Raw genomic sequence first — 17,830 nt, forward strand, 5'->3', positions numbered from 1 at the left:
TCACTGAAAGGGTTGGGGGATGGGGTGAAACTACTCCTAAATTCTAGGGATTTATAAAGGGCAATGGGCAATGCCACTTCCCCTTCCCCTCTTCAGTGAGATTTGGCTGCAGTGGATTAGGCCTAATATCAACCATATGGCTGCAGTTAGAACGGTCAGTGGAATGATGAGGAGGCTGAAATTAGCCGGGATTAAGACGATTTAAAAGTATATCAATTTCCCCAAGATTACAAAAAAAAGGTTTTAATCTGCAGCGTTACTCTAATGTGAAGTCGATGGTGAATATGACCTGGGTCGGTTAGTATTTCGGTTGACTCAGAGTTTATGTTAGTCCCATGGCAATGGAAACTAATTTGTTTGGTTGACACTGGATCTGGTCCGCGTCCGAGAAGAAGAGAAACACTGACAGAAGAGAAGCATTCCAATTGGCAGGGGTAACCACAGCCGTCCCGCAGGACAAGAGACTGACACTTATCCTGCTGTCAGAAATGACTCTGACAGCTCAGAATGACAGTATCAATGTTTTTTTTTAATTTAGATGATTATCTGTAGCTGACAGCGGGCGAGAACAATAGCCTAGTCAGAAAGTAGAGGAAGACAGAAGTAAAATGAAAGAGGAAAAAAGAAAGATAAACAACAAAGGTGACACTAGACTCCTAATAAATCAAATGATCTGCTCAAGTCATTGAATTGGCTCAACCAGATCATTGTTTCTTGTGCCATTATATCAGAAATTTCTGGCTGAGTTCATCATTACTGAAACCTCTTGTTTCCACTCAATGAAGCATAATCAGATATCATTCCTTATTTGAATAGCATTCAGTAACACATGGACCATGTCCTGTTATACTTTGCCATTAGACACAGTGCGGGGTTGCACTTCATCTAGCTTTAATCATATTTTTTTAAGTGTTGAGCATGTTGGAGGTTTTTTTTGTTGGGGGGTGGTGGGTGTTATCTTAGCACTTGTGAATGTCAGTCAGGTGTCACACACGGCTTCCCAGCAGCATTGAAACAAAATGCTCAACAATCACAGACTAAAGCACAGAGACATTTGTGGGCCAAATATAACATTTCAAATTGAAGGGAGAACGCTTTATCTCTTAATGGGAACTTCAGATCTTTCAGACCTGAATAAACAATCCTGAGTGCTGCAGCTGAGGAATGAGAAATCCTGTCTGTCTTAAAGCTTCTGCCAGAAGAGTGACACCTAATTAGCCAAGAGGAGCCTATTCACTTTCTCAAGAGCTTACAGGTAAAGAGACAGGGGGGGAAACAGTGTTTCAACAAGCAGTGCAGAGAAAAGAAACTCAAATATGTGTCAGTGCAGACTAAACACTTCTGACAGTTGCCCTCCAGGTAAGTTGGGGTGAGAGCGAGGACAGGAAGGGTCAAGGACCAGGTGGCTGTGACTCAAACAAGACAAGCTCTTTCTTCAAGTCTCCAGGGGGCTTGTTTGACACAGAGAAGAGGGAGAGAGAGAGAGAAGGATGGAGAGACAGAGAGAACATGATAGATAGGAAGAAAGAGAGAACAAGGCAGAGAAAAGGAGAACATGACAGATATAAAGAAAAAGAGAGAAGAGGTGGCAAGGTGAGCAAACAAGCTCTGTGAGGAGGAGTGAATTAGACAATACCTTTGCCGCTGCTGTTCTCCATTGTGTAGAGATAATCCATGTAGAAAGCACCAAAGCGCTGCATGCCCGCTATCTCCGTATAGGTCTCCTGTCAAACAAAAGTGGAGTAAGGTAAACACGGCAGTAAGGGAGCAAACAAGCTGATAGCATTTAAGAGTGGCAGTGACTGGGGTTACGGTGGATACGGAAAAAAGGGGTCAAATCAGAGATAAAAAAAAAAGAGTAATTGAGGGTTGGTTTATTTCTTCAGCCAACAATATCACAAGTATTTGGAACTATTAAAAAAGTCTGGAAATGAAAGTAGACTTGACCATGGCAGATCAAGTCTCTCATCTGGGGTGAAATTAGAACTGATCACCTTTTTTAATCAACTTTTTAGAGCAGAAATGATGATAGAGAAGAGAGAGCACACAGAGAAAGACACTGTTATATACTTCATTTATACTTTGCACAGGAAGATAATTTACTACATATCATCTCTATTCTTTATTGAGTAATAGGCTGCTGATAAATGGAAGTGAAAGTTTCCTCATTACATTGGCACTTGGATGTATGCCACTGGAAATACCTTATCTACTACAAGATAGGACTTTTTCATGACAAATCAAAACTGTCTGTCTGGGATTATGGTTGAGAGTTTTAATATGAAATTGTGAAATGCCATTTGGAAATATTTATCAAGATAGCAAGATGCAGCTTTTAAAAGCATAAATGTACCTAGAAGCAATATGTACACATTCGGAAAAATACAATTATTGGTTTAAACCCAGATGACGCTCATCATTAAAGCACTGTGCCTTCACCAGTTATTTATTTACAATCATTATTAACAAATAAAAACTAAATAGGTAAAAGAGCTGTGAGATTTTATCTCATGTTTGATCTACCTGTGTGTGTGTGTGTGTGTGGTTACCTATAACTCATCACCATTTATTAGTCTGCAGGTTAAAAGCTATTGACCCTGTCCTAGACGATTTTTGAAAGTTATATTTCCACTGCACATCAAACCGCAGGCAAACAGTGAGAAGAATGAGCAAGCAAGGAGCAGAAAGAGAGAATGAGAGCAGCCCCTTTAACACACACTTTTAACACCCCCACCCCAGGCTTACTCACTAGCTCTCTAAACAGAGATTTCTATAGAGTCTTATCAGTCAGGAGGGTTAATAAGTAATATTTATTAGGGGACCTCTAATGGCTCTGGCATGCTTTTGGATCAAAGCCATTGGCTGGTTTCAAAACCGCTAATGAATTAACACTAAAACCTTTGACTCTTTAAGACTTTCAAGTGTGGTTGGATGGATGGATGTCCAAACAATTGCTTCATGGAGGGTCATGAACATTTTTGAGCAGAGTCAATACTAGAGCTGTGATGGCTGATGAATGGAGCTGAGAGTTATCAGGAATAACAGCTTTAACACTACTGCTTAGATAACGGGAACATTCCTCTACTGCAGCAAGCAGCTGAGTGACTGACAGAAATAATCTCAGTGGCAGCGATTTAAACTGGAATGATGTATTTAGAGAAGGAATTATTGAGTTAAAAGGGATAACATATGGTAATAACCTAGTCCTACCAAATATGACCATGAAATCTGAAGAAAGACTAGATTTTACTACATCAGATTATTGTTTATTTACCTGGATAAAGAACTGTGTTAGCGCCAATATGTTCTTTCTTCTCTACTTTGGCAGTGAGGGGCCTCAGTGAATCCTATGTAATCTCAAAAATAAAGAATCTCAATGTCTCAATAGAATTTCCTCTTTTTCTTGTGGGTATTTCTTCTCTGAGCAGCTTGACGATCTCAGTGCTACAAATGTTTTGTTTAGTGAGGACCGTTTCAATAAAAGGTTCTCTTCAAGTAAACAGTATCAGTGAGTTCATTATGTTTAATGCAATTTTGTGTGTTGCTGTTGGATGAGTGTGTTGGCCGGTGTCCTGCTGTGAGGTGCATGGTGAGTTGGTTGCTAGCCTGCTTTGGAACCGACTGCCTCATTTTTGCCAAATGGTTTGCCTTTAGTTCTAAATGTTTAGTGGTTAGTCCTCTGAAAAAAAGAGCTTGATTACTTTATATGTCACAATCAACCTGTAATCTGGATGGATTCACTACAGACAAACTGTTTTACTGATATAGGTGTGGGACTGCTCTAAGGTAGATGGTCACTGAGGACCTCAATCTGAAATGCATGACCTGCTATTGAGTTTTGGCCATCCATCCAATCAAAACTAACCTTTTTTTAAACCACTAAAAACATATTTTTTTCCCAAATAAAATTTCCAGACAAAAAACGTGTTTGGAAACATGATTTTTTTGGTGAACTCCAGAATCTAATTTTCTTGAGACCTTGTGATTGGCGGCATCCAGGATGAACTCAGCCCTGACTCCATTGTTCTCTGGACTCCGATAGTCAAAGAGAGAGTTGGTAAGGTAGGTCATTCCTTTACTGCTTAGGCTGTCCCCACAGCTGAAGAACACTGCATCCTGCAGAGACAGAAAGAAAAGACAAGAGGAAAATGAGTGAGGGTATAAAAGAGCGGATGCACAGAAAATATTAGGCATTTTGAAGTTCCCCTCCAGTCATGTTTAAGTATGTAAAAAATATTCTACGATCATTATATTTTTAACATGCTTTTCCCAACATATAAGCTAAAAAAACTAAAAAGAGGCTGATCTGCTCTTTCTCCCTCTTGGGAAATTCTGGCCACGTCTGCCACTGCTCCTTCCCCAGTGTGGAGCGTGGAGATAGGTCTGGCTATGAGAGACAAGCTTTCAGGGAAGTGCACAGACAGCAGAGGACTATGAAAACCTTTTCAGTGACAAACTTTACACAGATACAAATCAATATTGTGAAGGTCAGACACTTTAGAGGACTGAAACATTTTTGAGTGAAAGGGAACTTTAAGATTTCAGATTTCAAATAAAAGATCATATTATAAACAAGTATTTCAAGTGATTTAACAGAAATCATTTGCTGTCCCTTATTAAATGTCACATAGTGTGGGTAAGCACACAATTTAAAAATATCTCACAAAAATAACAGTTAAGGCTTAGATGATGAAATTCATAGACTTCAATAGAGCCCATAAGCGTTGCACTGTTTGTGTGCAGATTGTGAGACTGCTGCTGACACAGTGATGTACTTGTGGCAAACACAGAACATTATGGTGAATTACAAAAAGACAGCTGGTTTTTGCTCTTCCATAAACAAACCAGACCACAGCTCTACCTCCTTCTGAAAGCTCTTGGGAGCAATAGAGGCTGCGGAGACATGGTTTAGGTGAAACTGATCTCCGTTCTGGGCTTTTAAATTCTCTTTCTTTATCTTTCTCACTCAAGTTTTCCGCTTTTTTTCATTTTTCCTTGAGGTTTTTAGGCTGTCTTTACCTCTTCACGTCGGTTCATGTTTTCTTCAAAATCCCGGACTCCCATGATGCCTTTCAGGCAGAGTGCCCGGCAACCCACAAAGCCAATCTGACAATCGAAGAAGGGCTCCCCCATCATCAGCACCTGGAATAAAAACCAGAGGAAGAGACTTTTACCAGTTTTTATGGTCCAGATTTATTCACCTCTACAGGAAGCACAATGTGGAAACTGGATAAGCGCCGGAGACCTGTCTTCCACTGAAGAAGAGTAAGGAATACACAGACCTGTACCGTTAGGAAACATCGATTAAGATAAATATTGATATAATAATCATGAATCTATCTATGTATCCATCGATGTATGTATCTATCCATCCATCCATCCATGTAGTTAGTTAAAACTTAACAGAAGGGGAAAATGCAATCCTTTCCTCTCCAAACGGAACAACCACAATGTTAAATCTCTCAAATCAGTCTACAGAAGTTCAGTAAAATTGTAACAGTGCAGTAATTCACAGAAATTAATTTGACTGAATTACCTTTTTACATCTCAACAAAGCATAAAATTTGATATTAATCACAGTGCAAGAGTCAGTGTATTGTGGATTTATCCCAAATAAGTTTCTCCACTAGGACCAGTTTGAGGCTAAGTTGGTTTGTGGTGCTGTTGAGGTTGTGGGCTCATTTCATTGTCATCAAAAGAGCAGGGGTTAGACAACTTCCATTTTCCCTTGAGCGTGGTGTGTGCATGTGTGAGTGTGTGGTAGCAGTCCAGCAGACCCTGTAACCAGCAAGGTGTGGTTGCCTCTCACTCACCGTGCCTTTGCTTCACCCAGCAGACAACTAAATAGAGAGCAATCCAATAAAACTTTACGTTTCACCACACAATAATTACAAGGCCTAGTTTTCCCTGTTTTACTAGCCATCCCTTTGCCTTTCAACGCTCTCACTTTTGGTCCCAGTTCAGACTGCTCTCTCTCTCTTCCAGCAAAAGCATAAATTACAGAAATTGGAATTGGAAATCTCTCAGAATTCTCACATCTGGTAGATAGCTTAGAAGCAGAAAACTCCTTTCCTTCTCCGACCAGGTAATCAGAGAAAAAGGTTTAAAAATATTTTCTACACCGAGGGGGAAACGCGGAAATGATCAGACTTGGACCTCAATCAGACACGGATTTCACTGTGTTCACAACAGGCCACGGATTAGTGACCTGGAGAGGCTTTATACGTGTACTTAAGGAGGGAATTAAGAGAAACCACTGTCCAACAGCGAATAAGGAGACACTAATAATAATAACAGAGGATCAAAAAAAGGATGCAAGGCTCATCATTGGCCTGTTCATGATGGGTAACAAGGTTGCAGATGGGTACAACTGATGTGGGCAGATATTAGAAAAATTATATGCTCTCATTTTTAAAAAAAATGTTGAGGCCTAATGTTTTTAATAATGATCCTCATCATTGATAATGATAATCCATTACTCCCTTTTTTTTTTTTTTACATCCAGACACGAGATTGTTTGGTTAGTTGGTTAAAAAAAAAAAAGTTAAAAGAAAGCTGTCATTGGTTCTTGTAGCTGCTCTGTTTATTATATGGAATATGAACAATATTCCATATAATTTTTTTAGACGAAATTGTAAGAATTAAGCTATGGCATATTACCTCTATAGTGATTCCCTCTTGCTCCAGGCATAGGACCTCTCTGGACTTAACCTTCTGAGGACTGTAGTAGCTGCTCTCTGACTGGGTCTCTGTCAGCTGAGAAAAAAGACAGAAAGACAGAAAAAAAGAGTAAAGATCAAATAAATACAACTACAATTTAGCAGTCAAAGCTATTACTTTGCTACTACTTCACAAGTTTGATTTAATCTGTGAAAAAAATGTTACTCAACTTCTACAACAAGGTGTCACAAAAATACATCAAAGCAACAGAACATGAAAAATGGAGCAAAGTTTACAAAGTTTAATTTTGTGTTACAGTTACAGCTTTGCGACATCCAAAAAATAGATTAGGTGTTTAAAAATCTGAATCAAACAGATCAAAACCAATTAAACAAGTCTTAAAATTGCAGTATTCAAATGAAAAGTGGTTCAGTATAGAGACTTTAGCACCTTAAAATATTGAAAGACAACAAAGGAAAGTTAAGTCTTGTTTGACAGAATATGTAACAGTTATGGCAATGATATGGATGTCACAAAACTTCAACACTAAAAAATGGAAAGTATATGTCTCATTGTGTGTGTGTGTGTGTGTGTGTGCGCGCGCGCGTACTCACAATTCATTGCTGAAACGGATACATGATTTGAAAAATAAACAAAAGCTATGCAAGTCTTTGGATGTGGAGGGCAGCAGGGCCCCAGAAAATAATGCTTAAAACCAGAAACAATAACATCCAAACAAGGACAGATGACATTTTCTTAGATCACAGACTGGATGCCAGCCTTGGGACGTTTTGGTCGTTTTCTCTTCCAAGTCTGGACCGTAGCCAAATACATTCATCAAACCACATGACAACCGCTCCGCTCTGATTTGAGGGGAGGCCCGCTCTTGCTTTATTGGGGATGACAATCAGAACATGACTAAAGTACTCGGGAAATCAAGGAGTAAACTAAAAATGTACAAGTGATTGTTTGTTAGGGTGAATTAAAAAGAAAAGAGGGATTGATCATTAGAGCATGAATTCTGTGTGTAGAGATAGTGTGGAGGCAGACAGAGAGTGGTAAAAACAAGTTGGTTTAAGTGAGAGGGATACAGAGCTGTGATGCTTTTGAGGTTGGCCAAACTTTGGGTGTAGAGCAGAGCTGTGCAGACCCTAACCCATTCAACTTTTAACACAGGAAGCAGGTGCAGAGCAAGGAGCAGCTGTGCCTTATTATCCCTACTGATGGAGCAGACTCTCTCACCCTCGCTCCCTTCCCCTTTTCTCGATTCTGATGGTTTAATCCTGTGCGGGGACCACTCCGTCCCGACCCACAGGTCCCTAGGAGCAGCGGTGAGCAGGGATGTTAAATTATCTGACCAAAAAATTGCTCTGTCTGACAACATCAGTGCATGGTAGCACTGACACTGGATCAGACACAAACATGATGACTGTTAATACAATAAGAAGATGGCCAATTTGGCATTAGCCAAGCTAGACTGGGGGAGCATTTCTGACTATACCGAGGCCTGAAACAACAGAGCAGACAGAGAACAGAGAAACAGCCTCTATGTACCAACACAAATGCTCAACAAAGCCAGTAATACACACAGCCACTGCTGCCGCTGCTGTCCCTGCTACTTCTCCTTTGCTATATTTTGACCCATTAAAGACTTCAGGAGTCCAACACAAATCAAATGATTCTTTATGAGGCATCTTGGAAACGTTAAAACGTTGGATGTGAATATTAGGGTACTTTGTCTTTACGTCCATTGCTCAGAAATGTAACACAGTGAAGAGAATCTGATGGGAAAGTTGAAAAAGACTTTGAAATTTGTTATTTTTACAATAAATGAAAATACCAAAACAAAAGAATGGCATGAAGTCTGGCATGCAATGAGAGTTTGGCAGGTGTGCAAATGTGAAAGAGGGGAACAAATGGTAAGTGCTGAACTATGCGTTATGTGTGTAAAAGTCATTAGATTATACTGCCAATTTTTCTGATCAAACAGATCTGGAGAGTAATGGGTCAGCAGTCTAAAAATACCTCTCTGATTTCATGTTCATGTCAAACTCAGGTTCAGGCAGTGGCTGTTCAAAGACATGAAATTCCCTCAAACTAAATACTTCCTTGAAGGAAAGAGACGAGAACGTTTAAAAAGCCATCCTTTCAGCTGTCTGCAATTACTCCAGACGAGAGGCAATTAATTGATTAAAAGAACTCAAACAATACAGGAACAATTTAAACATTATTAGAAAAGCACCATGGTCTGTTTGGCCTGAGACATACCTCCCCTTCACTGATCACACACGCTGTCGAGTACACGCACGCAGGCACACACACACACACACACACACACACACACACACACACAATAATGTGAGAGCAGTAATGTGATCTGAAGTTCCTGAACCTGAGGGGAAACGCAGATGAATTCCAACTATTCTGAGTGAGCAGGCAGGATTAAAGTTTGGGATCCATTTCTGAATAGTCATCATACCACGTATAATGTTTAAAACATTAACGTGACCCGAGACGCCAGTTAGCGGTTCCACTCCCCTCCCCTGTACCACACACACAGACAAAGAGGATTGTGACTTCCTGAAGATCAAGCTGGTCTTTAAAACTCAAACTCGAAATCACCACAAAATATGAGAGCAGAGATGGGAGGGGCAGTAGGAGTGAATAAACAATAACAGTAGCAAGGAAAAAAAGCTGTAATTGTTAACACAACATCTTAAATCAGGAAATTCTATAAGAGGGGTCATCAATTCCATTTATCCATGGGCCCAAATTGTTTTACTGTTATTGTTTAATAATAAAATTAATAATTGTTAAATAATGTAATGAAATTGTTATAATAAAAAAAATAAGATAACATGTTAAAAAAGCGTATGTAAAAAAAGAAATAAAACAAAACGTTAAATGAGAGCTATGAGTCTATCACTCAACGGTTTTGGGGGTTGCTTTAATATGGGAAAATAATGCTAATGGAATGCATTTTTTCCCCCCCTTACATTTTCTGATTCATTCATATTCTGCGGGCTGGATGGGAAGCTTTGGCAGCCAGTAGCTGATTATCACTGTTCTATATAAACATTAAGTATCTTTATTGAATGAACTTCCCCAGGAATTTTCAGAGTTTTTTCAAGTTTATCATGTTTTTAATACTACTTCACAGATGGGATTACAGATTCACCTAATGTATACCAGCCTCTATTCTTGCCTTGACAGGACATTTAGCAATGATTTGTTAATGAAATAATTTATGATGCAGGTCTTTAAAAAAAAGAAAAGCTGATTTACCTTAAATGTAACAGAAGCTTTAGTGCAGTAGAAGCCTATGGAAACAATGGGGTCTTTGGGTGTGTGTTGTTGTGGGTTGTTGGGGATGCCTCCTGTCTCTCTCTGCTGGTAGAGGCCTTCCTCAAATTCCTCCTCTGTGCCTACGATGGCTGGAACAAAGGACCAAGCCCAGGAAACCCAACCCTGGTCGCCCTCATCAGGACTCCCGGACTGCATGTAGAGGTCTGGGCTGGAGTACTGGCCAGACCCCTGGCTTTCCATATCCACATCCATCCCTGAACGGGAAAAAGTCATAATTAATTATAAAGCAAAGATAAGCACATGATTTTATTGTACTTTAAAGAGTGATGAGAAAAGGCACGGTTAGTGTCTGCGGGTCCACTGTTTCTCCTACAAAGTGTCTGTTCAAGATGCTTCATATAAAACTTCAGGAAATTACAAGTCAGACTTTCAAATCAAGATCTGCTGCACACAAAGAAAAATGTACCATTATGCTCAATAAGAATCCTAAAGAACAGGGAGGACATCATTGTCTTTCATAACAATCGGGTTGCCAAATTTATGTTGAAGTCAAATTAGGGTTCAGATGGAAAACGCTCAACTCCCCCCTTTGTATGATTTTACTCTGCCAGATAAATCAATTTAAAGAGGCAGGTTCTGAGAGCAAACTGGTCCAACAGGGGGGAAACTGTTGATAATGTGAGTGTTTGTGCCCTACGCAGCACACTAAATTAATGTGTCCATGCCCTCGAGGTAGTTTAATACAAGCAAGATGTTTCAGCTGTCAACCGAACACACAAAAACAGCACAGACCAAGGCAGTTTTCACAGTAGTTGCTGCCAATGCTCCAGCATGCAGGTGTGTGAGTATTTTTGTGCTGATGGAACTCACTGCTGCATGATCAAGAGAGAGAGAGACAGAGAGACAGAGAGAGACAGAGGAAGCCCGTTCCAGCGGAGGCCAGAGGGCACAGTGTGTCAGCCAGCATCCTGACAGAAGAGAGCCTTGACTGGGCCCAGTGGATCACTGTGGTCAGGGCTGTCTGAGCTGGACCCAACGGCACAGGCTGCATCCACAAATGCATGCAGAGGGGAGCTCAGTCACATATTTGCTTAGAAGCCAACAGACTGAAATGGAGGCCATGAGGGAGGCTTGTTGCTATGAGCCATCAGCACAATCTGAGCTTGGCTAGAGGTACAGGTGAAGGCTAGGATGGGTCAACTGTGTGTGCTGACACCTTGACAGAGCTCAAAAGGTTGACTGCAGCACTGGCTACTGTAGGAAACAGGCCTTACACCAGGTGAAAGGGGTAATGTCGAAAGTGGTGGAAGAAGCAGATCAAGACTGAGGGAGGTCGGTCTTCCCAGACATACCAGTTGAAAGAGGTCTAAACATGAGACAAAGCCTGGACAAAATGGAAACAAAAGGGTTGAGGATAAATAGAAGCTTAAGATTCAACAGGCCAGTCCTTGTGTCATCAAGAAAAAACAGCTGGACTGGCACGTTGGTGAGGTTCACAACAAAAGACAAGCAAAAGTAGGTTGAAGCCCATTTGCTATTATCTTTCCCATTACGCAGCAAACTCTTTGGGGGTTCACGGGTTCCCCAAACCACTATGAACCACCCCGGTCCCTGATGCCGACCTCTGAACTCGTCCCATCGTGTCTGTTTCCATACACGTCGGTAAAGAGGAAGCTGATGTCAATACACAAGAATGTGTAATCCCATTCCTCGCGGCCTCACGTCCTCTGTGAGAAAACAATATTGTCCGTGAGGTCACAGCTTAGGAATCCCAGAGGCTGAGGCGGTGAAAATTATGACATATTTTAATTAAATCTTTCACTTTGCGAATTGGCAGTTGGAAATCCCATGTTATGGCTTTTTATCTCTCTCACTCCCCCCAAATCTCCCTGTTGGATTCTATCTCTCATTTCACTTTTTTTTCCTTTTAGTTTTCACTCGGTGGAAGCCTTTGAGGTGTCAGTTCAACAAGTTAAGCTCTTTCGCTTCACGTCACAGCCCGACGAAGGCTACGTTTGAATTGCGAGGCAATCAAAATAAAAGCACAATTACCAATCAAGTGATCAAAACAGACCGGCTTAAGGAGACTTTGAAGTATTAATCCTGAGAAGTGAGTGAAAAATTCCCAGAGAGTGATGTGAGCCAGCCAAAATGTATGCTGCTGTGTGGTGAAGTACTATGACCACACAGGTGTGAAATGTAACCAACTCTGTGTTCTGCTTCACTTTAAGAGCCATCAAAACCTTACTGGATCTCTTCCGTGGACGACTCACAATATTAGTGTCCCACCCCATGAGCATGCACATGTCCATAAGTAGAGCTCAGAAGCACTGTGTTATAGGATGTGTCAGGGTCATGGTTGGTTTCCATGAGTCCAAGGCCTCTAGGCAGCGGTGTATGTCTAAGCTAGCAAGGGAGAGGGTGTGGGTGTGTTAGTGAGTGAACAGCTGAGTGACATTGAGACAGTGAGAGGAGAGGAGGGAGAGAAGGTAGTGCCCTTGCAGACCAGTAGATGTCCCTCCATGTTTATAGAGGGAGAGGTGGACTGGTTACCTGACCACTGAGTTAAAGGCTACTCTGCTCGCCGTCTTTTGCATCTGCTCAAACACACACACCTTTCACACATACGTGTCAGTTTTTCCAGTCACAGTTTATCATATCTATCAGATCTATCTGTTCATCAGTTCCTCACAGGTAACACAGTGCATACACACAGACACACTTTGGCGCGCTGGCCTACCTACTTTGATATTAAAGAATGGAACACCATGTGGGTCGCATACTGTTTCGATTTAACACTATCGGCGTGACATTAACATCAAAATGTTTTAAAATCCGTTTTAGCAGTCATGGCAGGAGGATATAAAACGCTCTGCAAGACAAAAAGCCGTTTCATCCGTGGCCATAGACTTCTAAACTCTATGGCCCTTATGTCTTCACACCAATATTAAAAAGTGAAAAGATGATTAAAAAGAGGCCCTGTCACGTCACTGTGCTAGCATAAGGGGGCCACATGAGGTTTATAACAGGCCGATAGCCTGTGGCCTCTGGCTGATACACGTGTAATGGTCCACTCCATTCAACAGGCCTACGCAGAGATCTTTCTAAGCAAACAATTAGACATATACACAACATACAGAGCGAAAAACACCTACATATGTCACTGGACAAACACACAACAACTCTAGGCACTCATATACTTGCTCACATATATGCGCGCGCGCGCGCGCACACACACACACACACACACACACACACACACACACACACACACACACACACACACACACACACACACACTCAGTTCTCAGTTCATAATTCTTCACATACTTGTTGAAACCATACAGCTTTCTCGTGCCGTGACCAGCTGGTCCATTCAAGCATGTTAGTCATCTTTGTTTCCAACCGCTGAAACTTTTACAGTGTTTCACAGACTTCACTGAATTTCAGACGGTAGGAAAACCAGCCATCTAATCCTCACTGGAAGGTTGCTTTGGTTAGTGACACACAAGTATCCTGCGCCGTTCACCTATTAATGCTGTTCATTAATGAGACATTGGCTCTTACCTAAAAGAGAAAAAAATCAAACAAACAACTTGCAGCCACAGTGAATCATGGGCACATAAACACATTACAAGGCTTTTTCCACTTTGTTAATTGGCGAAAAGAAAAACACCTTTACATGGGGGAAAAATTAATATTCAAGAGTAAGCATTAAAAAGTAAGCAGTTAAAAAAAGGGTATTGAAGAGGGGTATTAGAGCCAGCAAAGACTCACCACAAGCAGCCTATGGGAATTCATATGAATGTGATAAAGTACTATAGTACTGGGATCATGTTCCAGCAGTGATGTGACAATAATTGTTTCCAACAAACTACAACACTTTAAAATAAATATGCATGTAAGCCAAGTCAGTCACTATAGGCATCAACATGCGTGAAAGTTGTAGAACAGAACCTATCAGTGGTAAAAACCTGCCTGTATTGGTTAAGAAAAATGCATTTTATTTTCTAACTACAAATAATAAATCTTTTGAGCTGTAATTCTGCAAATATTATTAAAATATTTCAGTTTTACTCATTAAATCTGAGATGATTACGGTGAAACCATATGTTCCTGAACAAGCTTAAACTCCTCCCAACAAACACACACACCTACTACAGTATAGACACACACAACTGCCCCCCTCTTCAGCTTCTTCACTCTGTCGATTACTTCCAGCATAACAAGATCTGGGGGCGCTCAGGTTCCAAGAGCTGGTCCCCTCTTGTATATTTTTGTGATGGGATACTAATTCATTCTCAGAGGCTCTGCATAGCAGTAGCATGACACCGACTCTTACATCTGGCATTGGACACTGAACTGGAAGCTGCGCCAACTTGCAGTAAAAGTTCCAGGCCAACAGGCAGGGAGCGAGTTAGAGGGAGTGAGCGAATGGGCTGTATTGTGTTGGGCTGCCTGCTTCCTCTCTGCCCACCACTTCCCTTGCTCCATAATTTGCTCCTGGTGCTGCAGAGGCTGTTTTGGCCCAGCGGAACCTGGGACTCGATGCTGTTCTATTTGGCTGTATAAAGGATGAGCAGTTTGGGAGAGATGAGATGGGCGTTTAGGGAATGAGGTGGGGGGTTTTTAAGGGGGTGTCTGCAGCTATTAAAAGTATAAAGTCTATGAATGTTCGTGAGAGTGTGTGTGTGTGTGTGTGTGTGTGTGTGTGTGTGTGTGTGTCTGTGTCTGTGTCTGTGTCTGTGTCTGTGTTTGGTATGCAAGAAACTGCCTGCATGTGTGTGGGAGTGTGATTTCATGTGGTGCTCCAATCAGAAAAGACAGAGATGGGCCTGCGTTTGATTCATCCCTGTGTCTACCCTTCATCCCTGTGTCTAACCCTTCATCTTCCTCTCTCCTGCCTCTATGCACATGGAGGGGATCAGGCCTGACGACAACGGTCTGTGTTGAGTTACACGCTCCAGCTTTTGTTTGTGGAAAAAGCAGGAGGAGCGCACACCATGGTCAAAGTGATGTTAAATGTCCCGTTTAGGAACAACAGCAGCATATGGACAGACATAGCCCCTGAACAGAACAAGGCAACATGCAGAGTGTCATGAGCCGAAAACGCTGTCTAAGGAAAAGCTTCAAAGCTTCGTGCATGGTCTGATGGCTCATTAACCACTTCAGAGCTTTCAACCACATTTTGTCTGAGAAATATGACTGCTACAGGAATTACAGTGACACACATGCTACGTTGCTGCGAGACCTCAATATACAATTTACAAATTAATGTGATAGAACAAAATAATGATTGTAGTGCCCTCAGCCATAAAAAGAGGATGACTACCTCAGTCTTCCATTTGTTTCTATTTCTAAGAGCAAAAATTACAGCCTATTTGACTTTACTTCATGTACTTACATATGCAAGTTCTAGTTATCAAATTTTTGAGAAACATTCCAGATAAAATAATGACTTAAAATCATTTTGGGGGGTTTTCCCCAATAACAATAAATCAAGAGCAAACTGCCAAATTACTCCCTCACTGTTGTTAGCCTCTGCTGAGTTGCACATCCATGGCCACGTTCAAATAAAATATGTAGTGAAGACCTTGAAGGAATTTAATAAAAGGCATTAAGTGTATTTTTTTGGTGATGGACATCAATTCATTATTCGAGCAAATGTCTCCCCTTCTGTTCCTGAGTTATGGTATTAAATGGCCAGAAAAGTGTTTTTGCGTAACATTATGGTGTTACAGTGAGTTAATCTTTGACATTTTGGAAATAAAATGTCATCACTTTGTCATTTCATCCTACTAGACATTTGTGACTTTTTTTTAATATTTAGTGCATGAATTATTGAGTGGGGGGCAAAAAAAGTGTTTTAAGAGGTCACATTGACTTTGACAACCAAATTTTATAAGTCCATCACTGAGGCATGATGGACACTGGCACCAAATTTGAAGAAACTCCCTCAGTGTATTACTGAGGTATTGCATTCATGAAAATGAGGCAGACAGACTACTGAGAAATATAATGACTAAGGCCAAAGCTGTCACTTAAGTGGAGGCATAAAAGCAGACAAAAACATCTGCTACTTACAGAGAGAGAACTGTCAATATCTTCTCTAAGAGACCTAACTCACCAGGTAAAATTGCTCCAGCCTCCCTGACATGAACACTGCCTTCTTCTCCCTCGCCCTCTTTGTGTCCTCCGATTTCCCCATAGTAGAGAGCAATAATCAGCTCTAAAATGCGGATAAACATGGGCAGCTGCTGATCGGTGATAGACAACTTCAGGCTCTCCACCATGGTCTGGATCTGAGAAAACACAGAGAAGAAAAGCATAAGAGATGGCTTAAATTTTGAAATACGATTTGCTAAATTGTATGTTTAGATGTGGAATGGGCTACAGGCCCAACCACTTCTCGTGGGCTCCCGCTTAATGTGAATAGGAATGTTTAATAAAAAAGGGTCGAGCTGTCTCAGGCCCTCTAAGAACAAGTACGGTTCCCTCTTTGGCTAACTGTTGAATGCTGAAAGTTGTGTGCGGAAGATGCATTTTTTGCTACTGTAGAACAAAGTTATATGATGACTTACAACTACAAACCCCAAATTATGGTCTAAAAACAAGTAGATGTGCTGTAGAGTAACAAAAAGGAAGTAGATGCATCCCTTAGTATAAAAACAATGTGTGGGTAAGAAAGCTTGAGTTCTAATGGAAATAAATGTATTTACACTGTACATGTAATGTGAACCAATGTGTTTACTGTAATTATCTACAGCAGCTGCAAAATTTTCATTAAGGCATATATTTTGTATTATACTGTGTTAATAAATTGTAAATAACAGAAGACACACTGAAATACAGTCAGAAGTGGTATTACCATTGCTATTGTGCTGTAAAACACACAACTTGTCTTAATGTGACAAGTCTTTTGTTTGTGATTCTGTTGATGGAACACCAAGAAAACCTTATTGTAGGTCACTAAACCACAAGGCTTGATTATGACTATATGCAGATGGAACGCTCCATGTTCTGCTTTAATTCTGTCTGTTGAGAAAGCTTGTTTAACAAATGAATGAGACTGAATTAAATGTACCATGATGCAGCCTCATAGTGGAAAGATGACGAATACAAACAGACAAACACAAACCAAAGACAGCCACAATCAATTTTCTGGCTAGACTGTGCATCAGTTTAGACAATCTCATTTCAACCTAGAATTATAAAGGTTAAAATGCATCAGCAAAAGATTTAAGTTATCACCTTTCTCATCAAAAACAGCTTGCATCAGACAACATAAACCAATATGTACCACAGTAGGGAACAAGAGAGCTGATTCTCTGTTTGATTTCCAACAAATATCTTCCGCTGACAATGAGTAGAAGACTAATGGTGATGGCCTGTGATCATTATCTGATGATGGGAACTACTTTTTTCCAAACAAAACTTTTACTATTGTTTTGAAATTAAGCTAATTTGAGCTTGATTCCAACATCAGTGGTGTAGTCCAAAAGCTGTTGCTTCATGACATGAGATAGTTATCTAGACTGGGTGTTTTCAATTACATTAACATGGTTGAAAAGTTCTTGAAAAAAATATTGATTAAACAGCCAAGATAGGAATCACATATTTTTCAAAACTATCAGAATGAAACAACATGGCATTTCTCAGACTAAAATTAACTGAGATGCTAATGAAAGTCAAATCTCTTTAGAGACAAAACCAAATGCTCATGGTACTACAGTGACACAGCTATTAGTTGTAACACTATCTTTCATTTCAGTACAGGACATAAAGTCTTGTAAAAATAAACAGCTGTCTTCCATACATATCCAGAACAATGAACTTAGATTAGTCACTATCCTGCTATTGATTT

General features: G+C 40.6%; 1 protein-coding gene across 4 annotated transcripts in view; it reads right to left on the minus strand.

Annotated features, from left to right (window-relative positions):
* vps13b (vacuolar protein sorting 13 homolog B) overlaps positions 1–17,830 on the minus strand; it is a 392,967-nt gene that overhangs the window by 345,172 nt on the left and 29,965 nt on the right. For all 4 annotated transcript variants that reach the window (XM_042490601.2, XM_042490600.2, XM_042490605.2 and 1 more), the window contains exons 7-12: positions 16,094–16,268; positions 9,946–10,220; positions 6,661–6,756; positions 5,020–5,142; positions 3,979–4,116; positions 1,637–1,724 (exon numbers count right to left, since the gene is read on the minus strand). In XM_042490601.2, the coding sequence (XP_042346535.2) occupies positions 1,637–1,724; positions 3,979–4,116; positions 5,020–5,142; positions 6,661–6,756; positions 9,946–10,220; positions 16,094–16,268 (895 nt within the window). The remainder of the gene's footprint in view (positions 1–1,636; positions 1,725–3,978; positions 4,117–5,019; positions 5,143–6,660; positions 6,757–9,945; positions 10,221–16,093; positions 16,269–17,830) is intronic.

The sequence above is a fragment of the Plectropomus leopardus genome, chromosome 11, assembly GCF_026936395.1.
Source record: "Plectropomus leopardus strain MGB_pleo_1.0 chromosome 11, ASM2693639v1, whole genome shotgun sequence".
In the NCBI taxonomy this organism is placed as follows: Eukaryota; Metazoa; Chordata; class Actinopteri; order Perciformes; family Serranidae; genus Plectropomus; species Plectropomus leopardus.